Raw genomic sequence first — 21,750 nt, forward strand, 5'->3', positions numbered from 1 at the left:
AACACTTTTTTTAGCTACTTGCACTGTAACAAGCATTTCTTTCATACACTTAAAAAGACTGCAGTATTAGTTTCCTTGGGAAGAAATCATCTCACATTATTAGTTCTAGAGAATATGCACTGCCTACATATTGCACAAAATATTGATTTTTATACATATTTGTATCTTTCCCCAAATTCCCTAGAGTGCTATGAATACTCATTTTTGCTATTCATTTTTTCACTTGCTCATTATATAGTTGAATGACAAATGCCTCAACTAAATATTAAAAAGTATATGCTCAATAAAGACAGACAAGGAGCTTATGTGCACATTTGGAAACTAACTGAAGAAGGAAAACAAGCCCAAGCTCAAAGCTCATGATTATGCACACATACATAAGAGCAAAAAAAAAAAAAAAAAAAAAACTGCACAAGTACAAAAGGTGAATAGATCCATTGAGGAGCTTGTTAAACAAAAAAGACTAGTGATTGCAATTACAACATTTGTTTATTTGTGGAAAGATGAGACAGAGCAGCATCTACTTATAATTTAAAGGGAAAATGGGAAAAGAAAGATTTTTTTCAGTGATCTTTTTTGTATCCCAACACAAGGGACAGGGCAAAGTGACCTTATTTCAAAAGGTTGCAATACTCTCAACACAGGCAAAAATATGATTTTGTCTTTGCTTGCCCTCAGAAATAGCAAAGCTGTTTTAACTGAAACTTTAAATACTCATCACCATCAATCTGAGGGAGAGACCTACCATGAAAAATTTCAGCCCAAATGATTTGAGCTTGGCTAAATGACTAAAAAACAGTCTCCTAATAGGAAGCGTGAGACCATCTTAACTACGACATTGTTACCAGCAGAGTCTAATATGAAAAGAGGAAGCAAATAACAAGATTTTGTGCATTATTAAGTGTAATTGCTGATATGCCCTTTTTTTTTTTTAATAACCTGACCAATGATTCACTTAGTTAGGCTCATCCAGCCTGTGAGTATTTCCAATTGTAAAAGTATCCGATGAACTTTATCACAAAGGAATAAAACAAAGTGTAGAGCAGGAGAATGGTAATGAAAGAGCAGTTAAATAGTACAGCAACAGCACATTTACAAGGGAATCCTACCTAAAAAATTAAATAAAGCAGACCAGAAGAAGACATAACTAGGAGTGAAGGACAGATTTAATTTTCAGAAACTTGCATTGTGGTGTCATGCAGGTGAATTCCAAATCCTGTCTTACTGCGACTGGAGTAGACCTGACATAATTGGACAAAATCTTGGCAGAACTTGAACTAAATATTATAGAAAGCAATTATTTTGAGGTATATAAGAAACTGTACCAGAAGGCAATGAGTAGCTTTACACAGCAACAGCAAATAGCACAGCCTTGTCAGAAAAGCCACCCCCTACCAAAACACTGTTTAACTTCTAAGTGGCTGGAGGCTACATGCCCTGCAGGCCACATGAGGAGAGGCTGCACACCTGCAGGCTGCACCAAAGCAAGCCACAGGTCCTAGGCTGCATGCTGCATGAGTGCCAACCTTGCCCCACCACTACGTGCTTCCACCACTACCCTACCACTGCACCATGCTGCCCCTGGCTCACCATCAGCTCCCTGAGCCAAGCTGCACTGCACTGCCCCACCCATTTAACCCCTCTCCCCATTTTGTTTGTCTGTTTGGGGGTTTTTGTTTTTTTTAAATATGCCAGATCTTCCACAGAAATTATGAGCTTGATGCAGAAATTATTGGGGAAGAACTGCAGACTAAGCGAAGTAGCTGGTTAGACAAAATCATAACAGTCTATGAACAAGTGTTCAATGGGAACAAGTGTTCAATTTTTAAAAGGTATTTTATAAGCGTAATAGCCCAGTTGCAGAATAAACTTTTATACTTTATGGAGGGAGGGAAGTGAAAATGTTAAGAAAACTGACTAATCAACCAATACAAGAATATCTAAGACTATTCAAGAGACCCAATTATGCAACAAAGTAAAATCATCATCCAATTGGATGATCTGAAAATCTGAGTATTTACCACAGACTGACCATGATGCTGACCATTAACAAATTTAAATATTCTTAAAGTATCAGACTAAGTAGAAATTATATCCTACCTTGCTACATCCATCATAATCCTCCCATTTTAACAACACTGTAGCTGCCTCCACCAAACACTGATGATCAGTAGAACAGGCACAGACGAAGCAGAATTTCTCCATTTCTTATCTTTATTAACGATTCCTTCTCATTCTGTAACCAACATTCTTATTGCAACTAGGAAGAATTTGGTTACAAAGTGAAAGAATATAGCCCTAATTCTCTTCTCCCCTCCCCTCCCCCCCGCAATTACTTTAGAGATCACAAATTCCAGAAAAGTATTTCTACAGATATGTTAATGCTTAGTCAAGGGGCTTGGGTATGTTCATTTATTACATATGTACCCCTTTAAAAGAAAATCAATTGCTGAACTAGATACCTTTGGGATTTTTCCCATATGGTGTGGATTCAAACAACCAGACAAAATACAGAACGAACTGCTTCTAGCTCTAATTCTGCTGGCTGTTGTCCCTCACATCACTGTATTGAAAAGTAGCACTACACAGATTGAAAAACTGTTTTTAATCTTTAAAAAAAATCTTTTAAAAAAAAAGATGGGAGAAAAAAGTTTGGACAGCATCTACTTCCTGGCAAACCAGAATTCAATCCAAGTAGACAGGAAAACTATGGTTAACTACAACATTAGTTACATGCCTCAACAATCATTTTGATCCTGATTTTGTACTGAATGTAATTCATGGTAAGACAAATCTACAAAGGGATGATGATACAGGATATGGGAACAGATACATCTGGAGCCATTTCAAAAAGGAAGCTGCTGGTATATTAACTTTTACATTATAGCAGTTGCTTCCCATCCTTGCCCTTGGGTGAAAACCTTAAAAGTTGCAGTTTTGCTACATTTTTATCAGTTCCAGCTTCACCACACACAACTGTTAGAATACCACGGTTACTGTGACTCCAAGATGAACATGGGCCGCCAATGTGGTCATAGAATCAATGAGTCGGAAGGGACCTAGACAGATCATCTAGTCCGACCCCCTGCCATGGGCAGGAAGGAGCACTGGGGGTGGCAGGGGTCATAAGAACACAGCCAAATGCCTATCCAGTCTCCTCTTGAAGATTTCCAGGGAAGCTGAGAGCACCACCTCTCTGGGAAGCCTATTCCAGGCTCCTGGCCACCCTTACAGTGAAGTAGTTCTATCTAACCTAAATCTGTCCTCCCTCAGCTTGTGGCCATTGCTCCTGGTGACTCCAAGGGGGGCCCTGGTGAACAGACTTTCCCCCAGTCCCCCAATCAGGAAGACTAACTGCACCTTGTCATGCATCCACAGATGCATCACCAGCAGGTCCAAGGAGGTGATCCTCCCCCTCTATATGACATGGGTCAGGCCGCGGTTGGAGTACTGCGTTCAGTTCTAGGCACCACACTTCAGGAGGGATGTGGACAAAATCAAGAGGGTGCAGAGGAGAGCCACTTACATGATCAAGGGGCAGCAGGGCAGGCCCTATGAGGAGAGGCTATGAACCTGTTCAGGCTCCACTGTTGAGCCTTCGTTGATTTGGATCATTGTCCCTGATTCGATTCGGCCGAATCCAAATCTGAAGATTCAATGCCAATTCAGAGAATCAGCAATTCGGCCATGGACACAGCTTTAAATGTTTTTTCTACATATCCTGAGGTAGCAGGAATGGCTTGTGATTGCTGTGATGCTGGGGCGCATGGAGTGTCCAACGGGGTCGGGGGGAGGGAGAGGACGGGACGGCTGCATGTGCTTGGCAGTGAACCTAGAAGTAGACTGGAAGTATTTCCAGTCCACTTCTAGGTCTGCTGGGGAGTGTGCTGCTCCCCCCACCCCGACCCAGGAGGCACCAGACCCAATCGGCTGCAGGGGGATCCCAGGTGCCCCCCCAACCCCAGAGGCACCAGTCACCGAGCAAGAGGGGAGCGGGGGGCCCCCTGCATGCTCCCCAGGGAACCTGAAAGTAAACTGGAAGTCTTTCCATTTCTGGGTCTGCTTCTGAGTGCGCCGGGGAGCCCCCATGCTTCTGTGGGACACTCCATGCACCCCAGCATTGCAACACTCACAAGCCCCTGCTACCTAGAGGTATGTAGCAGGGGCTCATGTAAAGCTGTCTCTATGTCCAAAACTTCAAATCTATCCAAATCGATTCAAAGGGTTCCAATTCGATTTGGAGAGATTAAAGGGTCTCCTGATTCAATTCGGAGATTCGGCCAACAAATCGGGCTGAATCAAAATCAGAGACCAAAGCTTTGCACAGCCCTAATAAACAGCATGATAATAAATTATTGCCTCAAATATTACCCAACACACCTTCACAGTAGTTATTCATCTGCTTCAGGAGATAGATGTTCTCTGACCAAGGAAGTACAGCAAAGCAACATAATGACAGCACCACATGGTGTTCCAAGTTATATACAGGTTTCCCTCGCCAACTGTGTGGGTTAGGCTCCAGAAAGTTCCCGTGGTTGGCAAAATCATGGTTGATAAAAGCAAAGGCTTGTGGGAAAAATGGGGTTAGGGACTTGAATACTGTACAGTATAGTGTATAAAAATCATTTTTACTTACCTTTAATATATGGTGTGCTCAGCTAGGTGTAGGCATACCCCTAGGGGTACTTAAACAGTTTACAAGGGGTATGCACCTGAGGGCGGGGATGGCATGCACCCAGGGCATGGCATCAGCATCTCCCCTGGCATATTTGCCTCTTACCCAGGGGAGGGGGAGGGGAAAGGGGAAGGGGAGGTGGAAAGGAAGGAGGGGAGGGACATGCCGGCTGATCCAAAAGCACTTCCTCACCCCCACCTGTCTGAATGGTGGGGTGGGAGTGTTTTGTGCCTACCTCTGGCAACACACAATTGACTGGTCAGCAGTCTGAGGATGGGGCCCTGCCAGGCCAGATCGTGGGACAATCTGAGCTCAGCTGCAGCAGAAGCCACCTGGCCACACCCCTGGATGAGCCACTGGGCTCAGACTGTCCCACAACCCAGCCTGGCTGGGGCTACTGTTCCCTGCCACCCTGCTTCCTGCCCCCTCAACCCAGCAGGATGATCACAGGAAGAAAAACACACCCTGTGTTACACAAAAAGAAAGCAAAGAAATGATCCTTGCAATTTGACTAGGGGGAATGTTCCCCTCCTATCTACCAAATGGTTGAATCCTGAATACATGAGCATAAAACCTACTAGCCAGGTTCCTAAGAAGTACTTTAGTAGAGGTGAGAGTGGCTAGGTTGTGCTAGTACTCCTGATGGAACTAAAGGCAGGCACAAAAAAACCCTAAAAGCCAGATAACATTCACAGAAAAATGGGGGGGGGGCGGGGAATCTTAATGTTCCTTAGAGGTGACCAAGAGAAGTCACAAAGCATGCAACTGCCAAACACGTCCTGCACAGAAATTAATTTCCTTTCAAACCTATAATGTCAACCACCAGATACTCAAATCCATACATCATATGCTCCAGTTGTTACTTCAGGAACACTCCGTCCTATTACCTGTCCCATAAACTTATGCATTTCTATCCTAAAGGACTGGTTTATCTACAATTCCTACTGCCTGAATGACTAATATGCTAAACAGTGAAACTCTACAGAAACAGTAAGTCACAGTGGTATCTGCTGAAGTGGCGTAGCCCAGTGGAAAAGGAAGAGACTATTATGAAACTGACCTTGGATATGCAATGCATCAAGAAAATGACAATAGTAGAGTACTCTTAGACACCTTGACTGATTCCATGGTTGGCTACTAAGTCATTACAGAATAAGGTGGAAAGTGGTTAGAATCCAAATGACTAAAATATAAAATAAAGACTCTCTACAGGAGCAAGCAGCAGTAGCATTTAAGGCTGCTGCACCCATAAGATCAGTCAATACTACAGTAAAAGCTTACAGAAGACACTGCTTTGGAAGACTTACCTAAATCAACACCACACCAGGGGGTCCATGCCCTCCAACTCCCGTATATCAGAGACTTTTATTTAAACCTACCCATCCTACCTCTGATCCATGCAAAAGTTTCTTTGGACCCTCATTCCCAAACTCCTCCTCCACCCCTGCAAAAGGTTGTGTGTGACTTTTACACTCATGTCCAAAGTACCTTTCTCCTCACCACCTTACCCCTAGATTGGACAGGACAGGAGGTGGCTGGTGCCCTTTCATTCACCAATAAGCCAATAATTGGGAAACATCACACTAGCAAAAAGAAGTAACGAGCACCCTGTATTCACTTTCCTCCAGCTTCTCCAGTTCGGTGAGCATCTCCCCCACAGCTGTTAGGTGGCATTAAACAGGGAAATTACAGATCAGTTCCAAGTGGGAAAGGCTTTTCCCCATCTTCTGATTTTCACTAAAAGCCAGTAAGTCATTCTAGTTAGAACATTGCCTGCAGCCTTGGAATTGATCTAATACAATATTCAAATAATAAAATACATAGATATGTATATACACACACATTGTATTATAACAAAACAAATAAATGCCATCAAACTGACTGTGAGGCAAGATAAATTTACACGTTATAAATTAATCCAAGTAGATAAGATAGACAAACAGAAGTAGGGTGGTCATCACAGAGGACATTCCAGTTTTCTACTACTCTGTCCTCTATTGATACAACACTTGACACCTTTATGTCCTCTATTTTTCTTTTCAAGAGAAAAATAGAGGATGTAAAGGCTTCAGGTTTCATATCTAGAGAGGACAGAGGACAACCAGACTGTCCTCTATGATAGCCACCCTAAACTAGATCTATACATATATATCCAGCACAAGCTTTCATGAGCTGATGCTCACTTCATCAGATGTACAGAAGGGACCTTAACAACTGATCTGCTGAGGGGCAGCATAAGTTCTAGCAGTTTCATTAATATGTACTGAAACTTTCCCCCACAATGGAAAGAATATGGGTGTGTACAACATTTATAAATGGTACTCCAAATGGGGAATCTTTAAAGCAGACATTTTTAGACAGTTTGAACATTCATAGCTCATGCTTACAGCAACATGGAATGTTACCAGAGCTACAGTATCACCTCTAATGTTCTTCTTTTAAGTAGAGCCACATCAAATATTTAACTAGATAGAAAGACACATTAAAATACTGAAAAGTGAAGATAAAAAGTACATTTTAATGATGCTGGAACTTCCTACAGGAAGTAGATTTTGATAAATATTCTCAAATACATTCTCAGAAAGTCTGTGTTACTTTGTATAAAAAGGCTGATTTATATAGGCCTGATTTCGTTTGCAGCTATATTCATCACAAACATTTTCATACACACGGGCTGAGGTGTCCAGAGGAGGCTAAGAAACATAGCTGCTTGACTTGCATCAAATTTCCAGGTCATTTAGGCACCTATTCCCTTAGGTTCCTTTGAAAATTCAATTACTACATTCTATCATTTCCATACAAAAGTGACAGCACAGGAAGCTACACGCATAAAAATGTACATATAGAAAGAAGTATTCAGAGGGTGGCATCTGGCCATCTAATATACCTATAGATGCATCTATAGTTTCAACTGTTTGGGAAAAATATTACCTCAGATATCTTATCCATTTGTAAGAAATAAATATATTGTTATCAATTAATTTCAGTAATGGGAGTGACAGTTATCTCATTTATAGAGAAAGTATTCCACTCTCAAAGTAAAAGATCTCCTCAAAGAACATTCATTATTCCTATATTTGAAGGCTAAGAAAAACATTAGTGAGGGGGCTGCCAAGACTAAACCAATGTGTTCTAAATAAGGAAACACTGCATGTATTTCCCACTGTTGCCCAAGACATACAAACATAATCAAGTATGTGCAAGTGATCAAAAATGACCTTCAATAAAGTCAAAAAAGATTATTTGTTGACTTCAAGACCTACAGTATACAGTTTCTTGTTAGCAAAATTCAGAAAAAAATAGGATTATTCACTTAAAATAGTACACAAATAAATAATGAAACAATTGGATGAAACACAACCTACACTTACATTGTGCACTCGTATGACATTAATAATAAAGACGGGCCATAAGTCCTATTTGTCTTTTTAAATGTGTTCTGTTTGAGGCACATTAACCAATTGCAAGTCCTTAGTCAGGAGAAAATCCCATTAACTTCAGAGGGATATTCTATTTGAAAAAGGGTCTGCAGGACTGAGTCCTTGAAGATTTCTAGGACAAGCAGGAAAAATAAATTGATAATACTATCCTAGTATTCAAATTATACCTCAAGAGCTACATTTAGTTCACTGCAGTCCTACACACAGCTGTCTTACAGGTTTGAGAAAAGTATTGTACTGGTAGACAATTAAAGTATGTGAAAAATTCTATTATATCGTATTCTCCTACTGGAAGAATAATTATGAGCCAAATATCTAAGGCTGGCATTACTGGGAGGCAAGATATTGACAAAATGTAGCTATACTACTCAAGATGAAAACAAAGCCATGAAAAATCTCCAAAAGGAGACTCTTCATCTACTAGATCAAACAGTTGTTGCAGGACTCCATCAGTAAATGCAAAGAAAAGGAAGCAAATACATAGATTTTATTTGATATACCAGTAACTTAGTTTGTTGTTAAAGGCAAAATAAAACACTTCCAGATTCTTTCTGGCGTTTTAGTGTTTCTGAGTGTTTGGATCCTGCATATTTAGATATTTATGAACGTGTCATTTTCAAAACGGCAGAAGCCCAGGACCGCATGAGCAAATCTAGCATTCATGTACTCAAACTATGGAAGTTATTTATCTTGATATGTATTTGGCACAAATATTTGATCCGAATCCCAGCCCAAAGCAGCAGTGGGGAGGCAGGCCCTGGCCCCAGTCCCAGCCCTGGATGCAGGCCTCTGTCCCCACCCCACCCCCACCATCATTCTTGATGGGCAATTTGCTAGTTAATTACTAAAACTCTACCTAAATTAATAATAAAAATAGACCTCCACTAGAAAAAAAAAAAGCCTGATCCAGCATCTCTTGCAAACATGCATGTATGAAACTATGAGTAAATTATATGTGGCAATAGAGAAAACACATTAAATTGTTTCTTAAAACATTCAGCACTGTTTGTATAATTTAACCAGCTATTGAATTTTAGAAACACCAGAATGTGACACACCTTTCTTTACTGGCCTCTGAACAGGTTTTCCTGGTCAACAGTATGCAAAAATTAATGTTGGAATATTTGCATTTTATTGTTAATTTTAATTACCAGTTTTAAACAAGGACACAGGCCTGTTCCCTTCTATTAAAAAACAAACTTTTTAGTTCCAAGCAAAATGTTTATTGCTCCATTTTATGTAAGAACAATTCCTACCTTCTGAGGAGCCAAAATCCTCTGTCTGAACTTTTCAATTGTATCTTGACCTGCAGCAGCCCATGCACTAGCAAATGCTTCTGCTTTGTCTTGATCAAGGTGAACGCTCTCCAGTTGTTGTTGCAGAGTAGCTGGTTTCAAATTATGATACACTGCCTGTTAAAGAGAGAAACACAACTATTATTTATCTCCACCGTAACTGCTGTTCTTTGAGATGGTCTGTGCATACACACTTCATGGTTACACATGTGAACCCAGCACACACTACTTGGAGACTTCTGCCAGCAATACTACTGTGGTGCATCTAGGATCCTGTGTTTTCTCCTGCTCTCAGCAGAGGACTTAAAATGGTGTAGCTGTCCCAATGCCCTATCAAGTTCCTTTGAAATGGAACACCGTAAATGACTATTCCTAAGATTCAAGGTGTGCATGAAGGCATGTAATGTGCATGTACACAACACATCTCAAAGAGTAACACTGAGCAATCATGTATACAATCTATTGTAAGTGATTCCAAAGCAGTTGTAATCGCAGATGGTAGGACTTGAGTCTATCAAAGGTCAATGAATAAAGGACTGCCTTGACAAAATTCACGTCAGACTAGAAAGCTGGAACTACAGCGTAATGTTTGGTAAAGGATTGTATTGAAGACTGTATCACCCCCTTGCATTAGTCCAGGGGTGGGCAAAAACTGGCCCACCAACAGGTTTGATCTGGCCTGCGGGTGGACAGTTGTCAACTCACTGGATCTGGCTCAAGGGCAACTGGCAGCTCCAGCCTCCATGTAGTGCTGGGCAGACAGTGGGGGACCCAGCAGTATCAGGCATTGAGTGGACCTAGGCAGGGCTTGCACCACAGTGGACCAGCAGCAGCTATGGACATGGTGCACAGGTTCAGAAGCTTGGATGCAGAACCTGCCAGTGGTGTTCACAGCTGACCCACTGCCTGCCCAGAGCCCCAACCCAGAAACTGCCAACTCTTACCTTACCACAAATCCTACCACAAATTTTAGATGCAGTCTCAAAGAGACTGTTCTTAAGAAATATGGTATGATGCAGATCTGCCAAAAGTACCTGCAGTAGTACTGCTACTACAAATGCTGTTTTCTACATCATGTACAAAACAGAACAGGAGGTCATATGTTCAGAACAGTGTGTCAACAATCAAAAAAGAAAGTTCAGTGACTGAAACTGGACTGAATCGGTCTGGAACCTGTATGTACAAAGGCCATGACAAGGCCTTTGAGAAACCTTGTCATCTGCAGCATGTGAAAAAGACTTCCTCTTCCTTGTATCCAAGGATGAAAAGCCAAGAATGATTGCAGCTAACTGAACTCTAAGTTACCAGACAGCACACTGTTCTTTAGTATACTAAATACTGCAATTGTTAGAGCCTCATTTGAGTGGGAAACAGCTGGCTGGCCACAGCCCAACACAGAAAACCTGTTCTAATTCAAAAGATTCGTTACTGACTCTTTCCAGATATTGATAAAGATACTCTCAGCTTCATTAAAACAGCATCTCTCCAGGGGATTTAGATTAAGACTTTACAGCACCACACAGAAATATCTGAACTAGCTCTGCATACACACGCTGTGGAACTGGAAACAGTATAGAGCCACACTAACCCTGTGCTGCGTCAAGGTTAATTAGCTCTGAAAAGAGATCTGTTTCACCTGAACAGGCCAAGTTTCTTTTACACTTTTTCCTTTGGCACTGATTTAGTTTGTAATCATTCCAAGCATTCATTTACAGCTGCTATGACAAGAAACTGTGCACCAAGGTACATAAAGAACTGCTCAAACACCCTGAAATGTGGGTATCCTAATACCCACTAGCCCTTTAAGAAGCAGGTAGCAAGTTCCATAACATTTTATTTGGATCAAGAACCACGTTACTAGTCACTGCTCCCTCCACATCTTGAGCTGATGTTTTTTAGGGTGTGTATCTGCCCGAGTCTTTTCTATTTATTTCCCTAAATTTGAAGCCAGGCCCATCTGAAAAGCTGTAAGGTCCTCATAAATAGGTGACATGGTCTTCTTGGCTAATGCATCATTCGGAGAGTAGGGCAAGATTTAAGCTGATGCTTATTCCAACATCTCTTCCTCTGCTATGTCTAACTGGACTATCTGCTCCAATGATACTGAAGGCTGAACTTCCCTTCCCATCTAACTTGGATAGTTCATGGGTGAGGAACTGGAAGTGAGGAATCGGAAGAGAGAAAAGATAGGACTTGTGCCCCACAGGCATTTCATGGAGTCAAACGTGGCTAAGGTAGAGCTGTAAATGTTTATAGGGCCACTTCGGTGAAACCTATTGAGAAGATTTCTTAGGCATGGACGTGTCTGGAACAAAATTATGGAATCTACCAGAATGACTGCCCTTACTGATTTTAGTATGGAAACATTGCTTACCACCTTATTTCAGCTGGAAGCAGCAGCATAATAATCTTCTTGGAAGGGTGGAATGGTTCTCCATTGAGTAACAGCCTTCCATACCAAAAGTAGATCAATACCACAGAGGGTGCTTAATACAATTTGAATAAACTAGTGGTCATATGCTGGAGAAGTGATAAGCATAGTGCCAGGAAGTAGAGCAGATTGCTATCCACTAATAAATGCTCAAGCAAAAAAAAGATATATGTTATTTTCCCAATATATTAACTTGTGATATATTATATTTAATATGTATTAATTCAAAGGGCTTCTTCAGTTGAAGAAAGAGGCCCAGAAATAACAGGTACTGAAACTGTCAGTTTCAATTGAGCTGCAGCTGTCAGCACCAGAGGTGAAGGGTATCCAAGAGAAAGAAGAATATAGCTACTCCTCGCTCAATGTTGTGGTTACATTCTGAAAAAATGCAACTTTAAGTAAAATGATGTTAAGCAAATGCAATTATGTCACAAAGTAGTTACCTACTAGCAGGCGGCAGCCAAATAACATTATAACGTACACTGCGTGACTTTAAATGAGTTCTCTGACAGATCAGTGATGTAATAACAAAACAACATTAACCGGGACAACGTTAAGTGAGGAGTACCTGCATGATGCTAATCTCAACAAGACCTACTATATCAATTCAGGAGTTGACAGCAGCTCCTCAATCAGTGCACAGAAGCAGTATTTCTTCACTGTAATCTCAGTTCAATGATCGAAGATTTATAATGGTTGTTTGTAAAGTGAGTCTTTATGGAGAAGTTTGGGAAGTTTCAATTTAGACTTGCACACCATGCATGTGGCCTGAGCTGAAGGAGGAAAGAGAAACCTCTTTTCCACATGGCATTAGAGGGGGAATCTTTGAGTAGGATCTTTCAGCTCTTTCAGCAGCTGAATAACCAGGGTACAATGAAAGGAACCCAAAGCTTTTTTTAATAATATGCTTTCCCTCAAGCAAATTTCTCTACATTGTCTAATACAAGATAAGGAGGATTAGAAAATTGAACACTTATCCTTCAAGTGTCCCTTGGTTAAACAAAACAAACAACTTGATGTTAGCAAGCATAAGAGCTCTGCAGGAGGCATGCACTTGAAACCTGCTAACTTCTGCATAATTACAACCCAGGTACTCTAGGAAATCAGGAAGAATTCCCTCAGGAAAGCTAGGAAAATATTTATCTCTAAGAGAAAACTGTTTACTGAAGGGAAACAGAAATCTCTTACTCCATAGGTAGGAGTAGAAAAAAAATGAAAGGGAGTTATGTGGTCATGCACTTTTTATTTCCTCAGTAGAGAGCAAGACACATGCATAGTGTTTCTGCTACCAAGACTCCAGCTGCAGAGTACTGGACGTATGTCTACAGAAAAATATACATGCACAATCACTCAAATGATAAAGTAAAACTGCATTACTATATACAAATCTGATTCAAGAAAGCATTTTGGCATGTACTTAAAGTTACATGCCTGCTTTAAAAAAAATTTTTAAATAAGACTGCTTTTCTCAGGGTTTATTTAACTGGAAAATGAAGAAGAACTCACCTTTGTTACAACAAAAGAAAATTAACCATTATCCAATTACATTTTTAAAGCTAGTCTATTTACACAGCTATTATTCAGCAAAGCAAAACTCATATCTACCCTATATTCCTATACAAATGAAAATAAGTGTTCTGTTCTTTTTGGTTTAGTATACGCTTCTCATCACTTCACTTTCCCAACAGAAGCCAAAATCCTACACTCTTCCCCCTACCCCAAGTTCTTTTCCTAAAATTTTGTATTCATTTCTGTGCTGCACTAGGTAAAACCTAGTGCATCACAGAAGCATTTCTAAAGAATCTGTTTGACAAAATATATGCATATTTTCTACAGCAAAAACTAAATATTAACCACTTCAGAGAAAAATTAAAATATCAGAACTAAATTAGAATAACTTTGCAAGAAAAATTAAGCGAAGTGTATGAGCTCATCCTTCAAGTTCTTACTATATAAATAGTGCCATCAACTTTCACAGGAGTATTCCCCCTTAAGAAAAGGGTAAGTATTGTAATAGAGGTATTGCAGAGTAACTGCAAATCTTGCAAAACTATGTACTTAAAAAAAAAAAAATCAAGGCAATCCGATAAACTGTAAGCAACAGAATCAGATTATGATCTTTAGAGATTTGTTGATAAGCGCAGGGTACAAAAAGACCACCAGTATTCACATCATGTAGGGCAGGGATGGGCAACCTCCGGGCCACTTGTTGGCCAGGGACTCCATTTCCCAGTCACCCCCGCCCACATGGCTTGTGCCAGTCTCCATGGAGACCCGAGCCTCAGGTATACCAACAGCGTGTGCGGCAGAGCAGGGCAAGGGGCTGCCTTGGAGCTGCTGGGATCTTGCGATAGGGGCAGTTTGTTCTGGAGCCAGGGCAGAGCCGCAATCTATAGCCTGCACACTCCGGGCAGGGGATTGTGGCTCTGCCCTGGCTCTGTGCAGCAGTGACAGCCTGTGTGGAGCCGGGGTAGAGCCACGATCCCCTGCATGCATGCCCCAGCCCAGAGCATGCAGGCTATAAATCCTGACTCTGCCCTGGCTCTGGGGCAGCCCCCTGCACTGCTCTGCTGTGTGCACTGCCAGTGTGGCTGAGGCTCAGATTTCCATGGAGACCAGTACAAGCTATGCAGGCAAACGCAGCTGGGAAAGAGAGTACCCGGCCAACCAGATCCAGCCCGCGGGCCTGACATTCCCCATCCCTGATGTAGAGCATCACTGCACAAGTGCTTGAGTCAGTTAATATTCAGTGCTACGAAAAGAAACAGAATACAGCCTTCAATAAAAAATAGCATGTTTAAGATGTAAGTTTTCAGGACATCTACTTTAACTTTCCCTGTATTTATATTTCTATCAACAAACAGTACATTTCAAATACTTAATTTATACAGATAAAAATGGTACCTGCTCCAGAATAAATGATATTGTTTCAAGGATCAGATGAAGATCTTGCTTCTCCAGTGAAAAAGCAGCTTGAAGTTTTTCTTCCTCCTCTTCACTAAAGTTGTTCTCAGCCTAAAATATAAAAATGGGTTTATTTCTGGCATTCAATCTACCATCCAGAATTTTTCAAAATACAGATTTACTTCTAACTTCAATGAGTGGGGGGTTTTTTTGGGTGTGGGGGGTGTTAAATGGGAGCAAAAAGATAACTGTCTAGTGGAAAAATATTATCAGGACAACAAGGACTTAATCCAGCCTTGTCCAACATACAGCCCATGGGTCACCATGTAGCCCACCAAGCCATTTTCTCTGGCCCGAGGTCCCTCACTCGGGACAGGCGAGGAGTCCTGGTGCCTGCTCCGTGCTCCAGAGCGGCAGCGGGGTGGCAGCAAGTCGAGGCAGGCAGGGCCGGCCCATGGGACCCAGCCAGCAGCAAGGAAGGGGGAGCTGCTTTCCTCCACAGCGCTGGGCTTATCATGTGAGCTGCGTCCCGCCACCACTGCACTGAGGGCTGCATGGTGCGGGGCTGCCCCAGCTGCGCCTGACTGTACGAGCTGGGGACAGCGCCTGCAACTTCTCCTCTGGCTCCGCCCCTTGCCCCCAGCACACAGCCAGGGGAGCTGCAGCATGGCCCACGCCCTGCCCGCGTGTGTGGTGGACTGAAGTACTGGGTAACGCCCCACGCAAAGCTGGGGGCACCTCAGGGCCGGGCCGGGGCTGCAGGGCGCATGGTTGCTGGAGCCGGCTGGACAGGAGGCAGGAGGAGCCCAGCCCAGAGATGCTCTACATCCAGCCACCTTCTTGGCAGTTCAGGCAGAGCAATGGGTTCAAGACCACAGGTGTTCTTCGCTCAACATCTGCAAAGTTTCCGCCACAAGCAGAAAACCGAAGAAGTGTTTAAGATGCTGGGAGGGGCGCTCCCCTGGGACCCCCTTTTTTTTTTTTTCCCTAAACCCTTCATTGCCCTGCTCTCTCCTCCAGGAAGATGTGTTGCAGGTCTTTGTATATTAAATGAGCCCAGACCTCTCGGGTGGATTCTCCACAAAACTGAAAATAAAGGCCCCCCGCACTCCCTCCCCATATGTCTGCCGGTGTCAACAGAAGGTTCTGCCTCTCCAGGCAGTTCTGGTCTTATCCCAAGTTTTCAGCCTCCTCTTTTTTTCCCCTTTTAAATCTGACTCTGCTGTAGGTGCTGGTAGACAGCTTGTATATGCATGTGTACTAGAGAAGAGTTAGTGTTAGTAAGTTTCCTGTCTGGATGCCTAGGGAGTGCTTTCCCTCGCATGGAGGTATTGTAGGGGTAGATCCATAAGAAAAGCAGCAGTAGCACCATTCAATGCAGAAAAATTTAAAATGATGATATATGACTGACAGGACACAAAGTTTGCTTTCAGTTTGAGGCGGTGTCTCACCATTTTGGACTTCACTGTGAATTCACCATTGTAAAAAAACCCCAAAAAACAAAACAACAAATGAAATAGAAGGCAAAGGCTTGGTCATTCCTAGCAAAGTGAGCAAATATAGGCTTTAAGAGGAAGTGCTCATGCCTTTTTTTTTCTGTGCAGGAGTTAAGCTGTTGAGGGTTCTTCTGCAAGTCTTCAAATAGATGACATTCAGGGAAAACAGAGAGGGTTTTCTCCTTACCTTTATCTTATCCTCGTTCAAATAAGCAGAGCAAGGTCCCAAATTCCCCAGTGCTTGCTAAGGTAGCAGTATATTTTCTGATGAAGACTGCAGCACAGGGATTTTTAATCAAAGATGAGGACATTTTTAGTCAGGCAAGAAACAGAAGAACATCTTGAATTAAAACTTGTAGGGGCTAAGTGTACAGCCCTATTTTGTGGAATAAATCCAGGAGATTTTAGACAAATACTAGAGCTGATTATAAAGGGCTAAGATATTTAACTTTATCCTTTTCCCATACAAGCTGAACATAATTCATTGCAACTCCTGGAGTCTGTGCACAACGGAAAGCAGAAACTAAAAGCCTAACTAGATTTCAGTATTTTGATAATTTTGATACCTTTGGTTGAAATCAGAATTCAAGATGTAGGTTAAGGAGTGGGTTAGAATTAAGGTTGAAGAAATCCAACCATATAGAAGTACAGATATTTAGAATTACATTTCTAAAACTACCTTATGTTCCTATCTAGAGACTTGTCTTTTCTTTTTGAGGTGGGAGGGGGAGAAGGTATTCAAAATGCCTAGCACAGAACACTCATTTTATATTTTTTCTACTTTGTATATCTGACAGTAAATGTGGTACTTTGCTCATGTGTTAACTTCGTGCTTTTTATGTAGGTAGACTATGGTTGTTTGTAAATAGATTAGTCTCCCACCGTATCTAATAAGATTTGATTAATTTGTTGGCAGTTATCAGGGTTGGTCCTGCCAAGAACTGGATTCTCTCAATAAATGAGCAACTTGGAGTTTCAGGAAGGGGGTTTTAGTGTTCCAACAAGGGACTTGTCAAAATGGCAGAACAAGGACGTATTCTCCTTCCCCTGCTGGATTAACAGCTCAAACAGTTTTAATTGTTTCTCCTTCTTCATTAGTAAAGAAAGATCTTCCTGGAAGTAATAGAAATATAACTGCTGTGATCGATATTTTCTAAAAAGTCAGTTTGAAAACAGCTTGTCTACTTTACTGCAGTTTTGATGGAAAAAATATTTTTTATCTTTGGATGGACTTCCCTGGAGGTCAAGTTTCATGTTGTCATCAATCTCTGTGTAGAAAACGGCAATTTATTTTAAGACTGGATGATGCTGACAAGCCCTTCTGATGTTGCTATTTAAATTATGGTCAACATTTAAAACCAGGGTTTTATGTAACCTTTAGTCATAACTTGTTATTAATTCAATAAAAGTAAATCTTCTTAAAGATTATTCTCAAAAATGCCCATTTTTGTTGCTTTGATTAGTTCCCACTCTGGCTGATATCTTTTCCATGTTTGATCTGTTGACTTGCATTATGCTTCTTTCATTCATTGAAAAGCAAAAGTGTTTATTTTAGTCAAGTGTTTGGTATTATTTCATTCTTGCTTTTATATTGTTTTTATTTTGGATTTTAATCCACATTTCCAGACCCATTTCATTGTCACTTCCTGCAACTTCACTGGTGTCGAACGTCACTCAGGAGCAGGAAGGAGAGGAGGGATCCAGGCACACTTGTCCCGCACACATGTGTGCCCCCTTACCTGACCCGAAGCAGAGTTGGATGCAGCAGCAGCGGAGCCAGCAGTGGAGGCAGCAGCAGCTGATCCCCTAAGGTAAGTGGGCAGAGGGACCAGACGCAGCTGAGCCAGATCCAGAGGGGTAGCCCCCCAGATCCCTCTTAACTGAGCCAGTAGGGAGCCGTGCTCCCAAGCCACGTGAACAGAGTGCACAAACAAGCACGCTCAGTAAGAGCACGCTGGCGTTTACATCAGCATTCGCACCGGCGGGTGAGCAGAAAGGGCCAGGGGGGAGACTCCTGATAGTGCAGGGCAAAGGCACTGCACTAAGCCAGAAACAAGCAGCAACTCCTAAGATGGTTTCGACACAGAGTGCTGCCAGGGCCCCTGCCCGGGACACGCAGCCTTCCCGGGGCTTGTCTGAGGCCTCCACCCAGACAGAGCCCATGGGGGGGCTGGCTTCCCCCCACCCCTGGCCTGTGGGGGTTGCCCAGCAAGGCCCAGGGGGGGCAGGGATTGGGGACTCCCACACCTGTCCTGCAGGCGCCTGCCTTAGGGCCCTGTAGGCGCAGGTGAGGGAGCTCCAGGAGGAGGTTAGCAGGCTGAGGGGAATCAGGGAGGCGGAGGAAGAAATAGACAGCTATTTCCTTTCCCTGCAGGGCCACACACCCAAAGGACAAGCACCTCGGGAAGTGCACTCCACTGCAGAGTGGCAGACGGTCACCTCCAGCACCAGGGCTGCTCGTCACACAGCAGTACCAGTTCCTCCAGTCCAGCTGGAGAACAGGTACACGGTCCTGGCAACTCTGGAGGAGAAGGAAGGAGAGGAGGCAACTGGAGAGGAGGCAACTCCACGCTGTCCACGATCCAAGCAGGCCAAAGGAGCTAAGCAGTTCAGGAGGAAAAAGCGTCGAGTGATCGTCATAGGCAACTCCATCCTGAGAGGTACAGAGGGCCCCATCTGTCGCCAGGACACCGACACGCGAAGTCTACTGCCTACTGGGAGCAAAGATTCAGAACATGAAGGGGATGATCCAGGCCATGATCCAGCCCACCGACTACTACCCCATGATCCTAATCCATGTGGGTACTAATGATGCGGCCAGGAAAAGCCCTGATCTCCTGATGGCGGACTACCACGCTCTGGGGGGCGTGCTGAAGGAGACAGGCACACAGGTGGTTTTCTCTTCTATCCTACCAGTGAGCGGACGTGGAAGACGGCATGCAACGTGCATCACGGAGACCAACTGGCAGCTTCGGGAACGGTGTCCCAGGGCGGACTTTGGCTTCCTCGACAACGACCCACACATCACGACAAGAGACATGTTCAGATGGGATGGGCACCACCTTTCCCTTAAAGGCAAGCATGTGTTTTCTTCTAGGTTGGCAGATCTCCTCCGGCAGGCTTTAAACCCCGGGGGAAGGGGAAGATGAGGGCAGAGGAAGGCTTGGACTGCCAAACCAAGCAACACCCACAAGTACAGCCCAGCCTAGGCCGATGAGCAGAACATATACACAGGTAAGCAACAGGGGCCAGGGTAATGCTGAAAGTAGGGGGCCAGGGCACACATCCACAGGAGGCCTCGAATGACTCTACACAAATGCTTGTACTATGGGAAACAAGCAAAAGGAATTTACCCTCCTGCTAGCTGACACCAACCCAAACATAATGGGGCTCACTGAAATGTGGTGGGACCCAACGCATGACTGGGCGGTGAATATTAAGGGCTATAGGCTGTACAGGAGGGACAGGACAAGGAGGAAAGGTGGGGGCGTGGTGCTCTACGTTAAGAAGGAATACACATCCTCGTCAATTAGCAAAGAATCAGAGTAGGGGCACTCTGAAGTGCTCTGGTTTAGAATACAAGGCAGTCAAAGAGAAAGAAATTTAATGGTGGGGGTCTACTATAGACCACCCAACCAAGGGGAAGAGCTAGACCAGGAATTCTTAAGTCAGCTCACGGAGGTAGTTAAGTCAAAGGATGTGGTCATCATGGGTGACCTGAACTTTCCAGACGTCTGCTGGGAAGAGCAGTCAGCCAGGTCTGACCGCGCACGTAGGTTTCTAGCCAGAATGCAGGACCTCCATCTAACCCAGGAGGTGCACAGCCCCACCAGGGGAGATGCCTTGCTGGACCTGGTGCTGGCCATGGGTGATGACCTGGTGAGGGGGCTGCGAGTGCTCGACCACTTGGGCGACAGCAATCATTGCCTCCTGGAATTCACCATCCAGTGCAAGGTGACAAAGGCCTGCAGCAAGGCAGCAGCCCTAGATTTCAGGAGGGCGGACTTCAATGAGCTAAGGAGAATAGTCGGGGAGGCACTGAGGTCCTGGAGGGGAGGAGAGCCAGGTGTCCAAAAACAGTGGTTGCTCCTTAAGGAGACGATCCTCCAAGCCCAAAGGGAAGTAATCCCAGCACGGATCAAAGGGGGCAGGAGGGCACGAAAGCCCCCATGGCTTACCAAAAGCACCCGGGAATGTCTCCTAGCTAAAAAGGAGGCGCACACCCAATGGAAGGGAGGGGCCATCACCAGGGAGGCCCCTGCGGTTATACTGCGGTTGCTCAGGGATGCAGGGGGGCAGTCAGGAAGGCCAAGACGGAGATGGAACTGGGACTAACTTCCTGGATCTAGGACAACAAGAAGTCTTTTTTAAATACATAGGGGGCAAAAAGAAGGTTCCGGGTAACGTGGGGCCCCTGCAGGACACGCTAGGAAATTTGGTCACCACACCAGACGACAAAGCTAACCTATTTAATGACTTCTTTGCCTCCATTTTCCTGAGCAGGGACCGGAACAGCCACTCCCCCTGTCGGCCCCCCTTTGACTCCAGTGGAGGTGCACCTAGACTGAGGGTTAGTGAGGAACTAGTTAGGGAACTTCTGGAGGGACTGGATGTATTCAAATCAGCTGGTCCGGACGATTTCCACCCTCGAGTACTGAGGGAATTGGCTGAGGTCTTTGCAGGACCCCTGGCATGGCTTTACAAGCAGTCATGGTGCTCTGGTGTGGTGCCAGAGGACTGGAAGAGGGTCAGTGTGGTTCCCATCTTCAAAAAGGGGAGGAAGGAAGACCCGGGAAACTATAGGCCAGTTAGTCTTACCTTGATCCTGGGCAAGCTTTCTGAGAGAATTATTCTGGCACATGTCTACAAAGGGCCAGCAGGGGAGATTATGCTTAGGAGCAACCAACATGGGTTCATTAGCGGCAGGTCCTGTCAGACCAACCTGGTGGCCTTCTACGACCAGGTCACCAAATCCTTAGATGCAGGGGTAGCAGTGGACATAGTCTTCCTGGACTTTAGGAAGCCCTTTGACACTGTCACTCACTCCATTCTCATTAAAAAACTGGGGGACTGTGATGTCGACACCTACACAGTCAAATGGGTCGCTAACTGGCTGGAGGGCTGCACCCAGAGGGTGGTAGTGGACGAGTCATTTTCAACCTGAAGGGATGCGGGCAGCGGGGTTCCGCAGGGCTCGGTCCTCAGGCCCGCACTGTTCAACATCTTCATCAGTGACTTGGAAAAGGGGGTAAATAGCACCCTGTTCAAACTTGCTGATGACAATAAGATGTGGGGGGATGTGGGCATGCTAGAAGGGAGGAACAGGCTACAATCAGGCCTAGACAGGTTACAGGAGTGGGCAGATGAGAAAAGGATGGGATTCAACACCAACAAGTGCAAGGTGATGCACCTGGGGAGGAACAATCAGCACCATACCTACAGGCTGGGGAACTCCCTTCTCGTCAGTACAGAGGCAGAAAAGGATCTTGGAGTCGTCACTGATGTCAAG

General features: G+C 43.9%; 1 protein-coding gene across 3 annotated transcripts in view; it reads right to left on the bottom strand.

The window, feature by feature from the left end:
* Positions 1-21,750, bottom strand: part of COMMD10 (COMM domain containing 10) — a 207,889-nt gene that overhangs the window by 179,645 nt on the left and 6,494 nt on the right. For all 3 annotated transcript variants that reach the window (XM_019555292.1, XM_019555295.1, XM_019555294.1), the window contains exons 2-3: positions 14,746-14,856; positions 9,372-9,527 (exon numbers count right to left, since the gene is read on the bottom strand). In XM_019555292.1, coding sequence (XP_019410837.1) covers positions 9,372-9,527; positions 14,746-14,856 — 267 coding nt within the window. The remainder of the gene's footprint in view (positions 1-9,371; positions 9,528-14,745; positions 14,857-21,750) is intronic.

This window comes from Crocodylus porosus, unplaced genomic scaffold (genome assembly GCF_001723895.1).
Source record: "Crocodylus porosus isolate Cpor-Errol unplaced genomic scaffold, CroPor_comp1, whole genome shotgun sequence".
Classification (NCBI taxonomy): Eukaryota; Metazoa; Chordata; order Crocodylia; family Crocodylidae; genus Crocodylus; species Crocodylus porosus.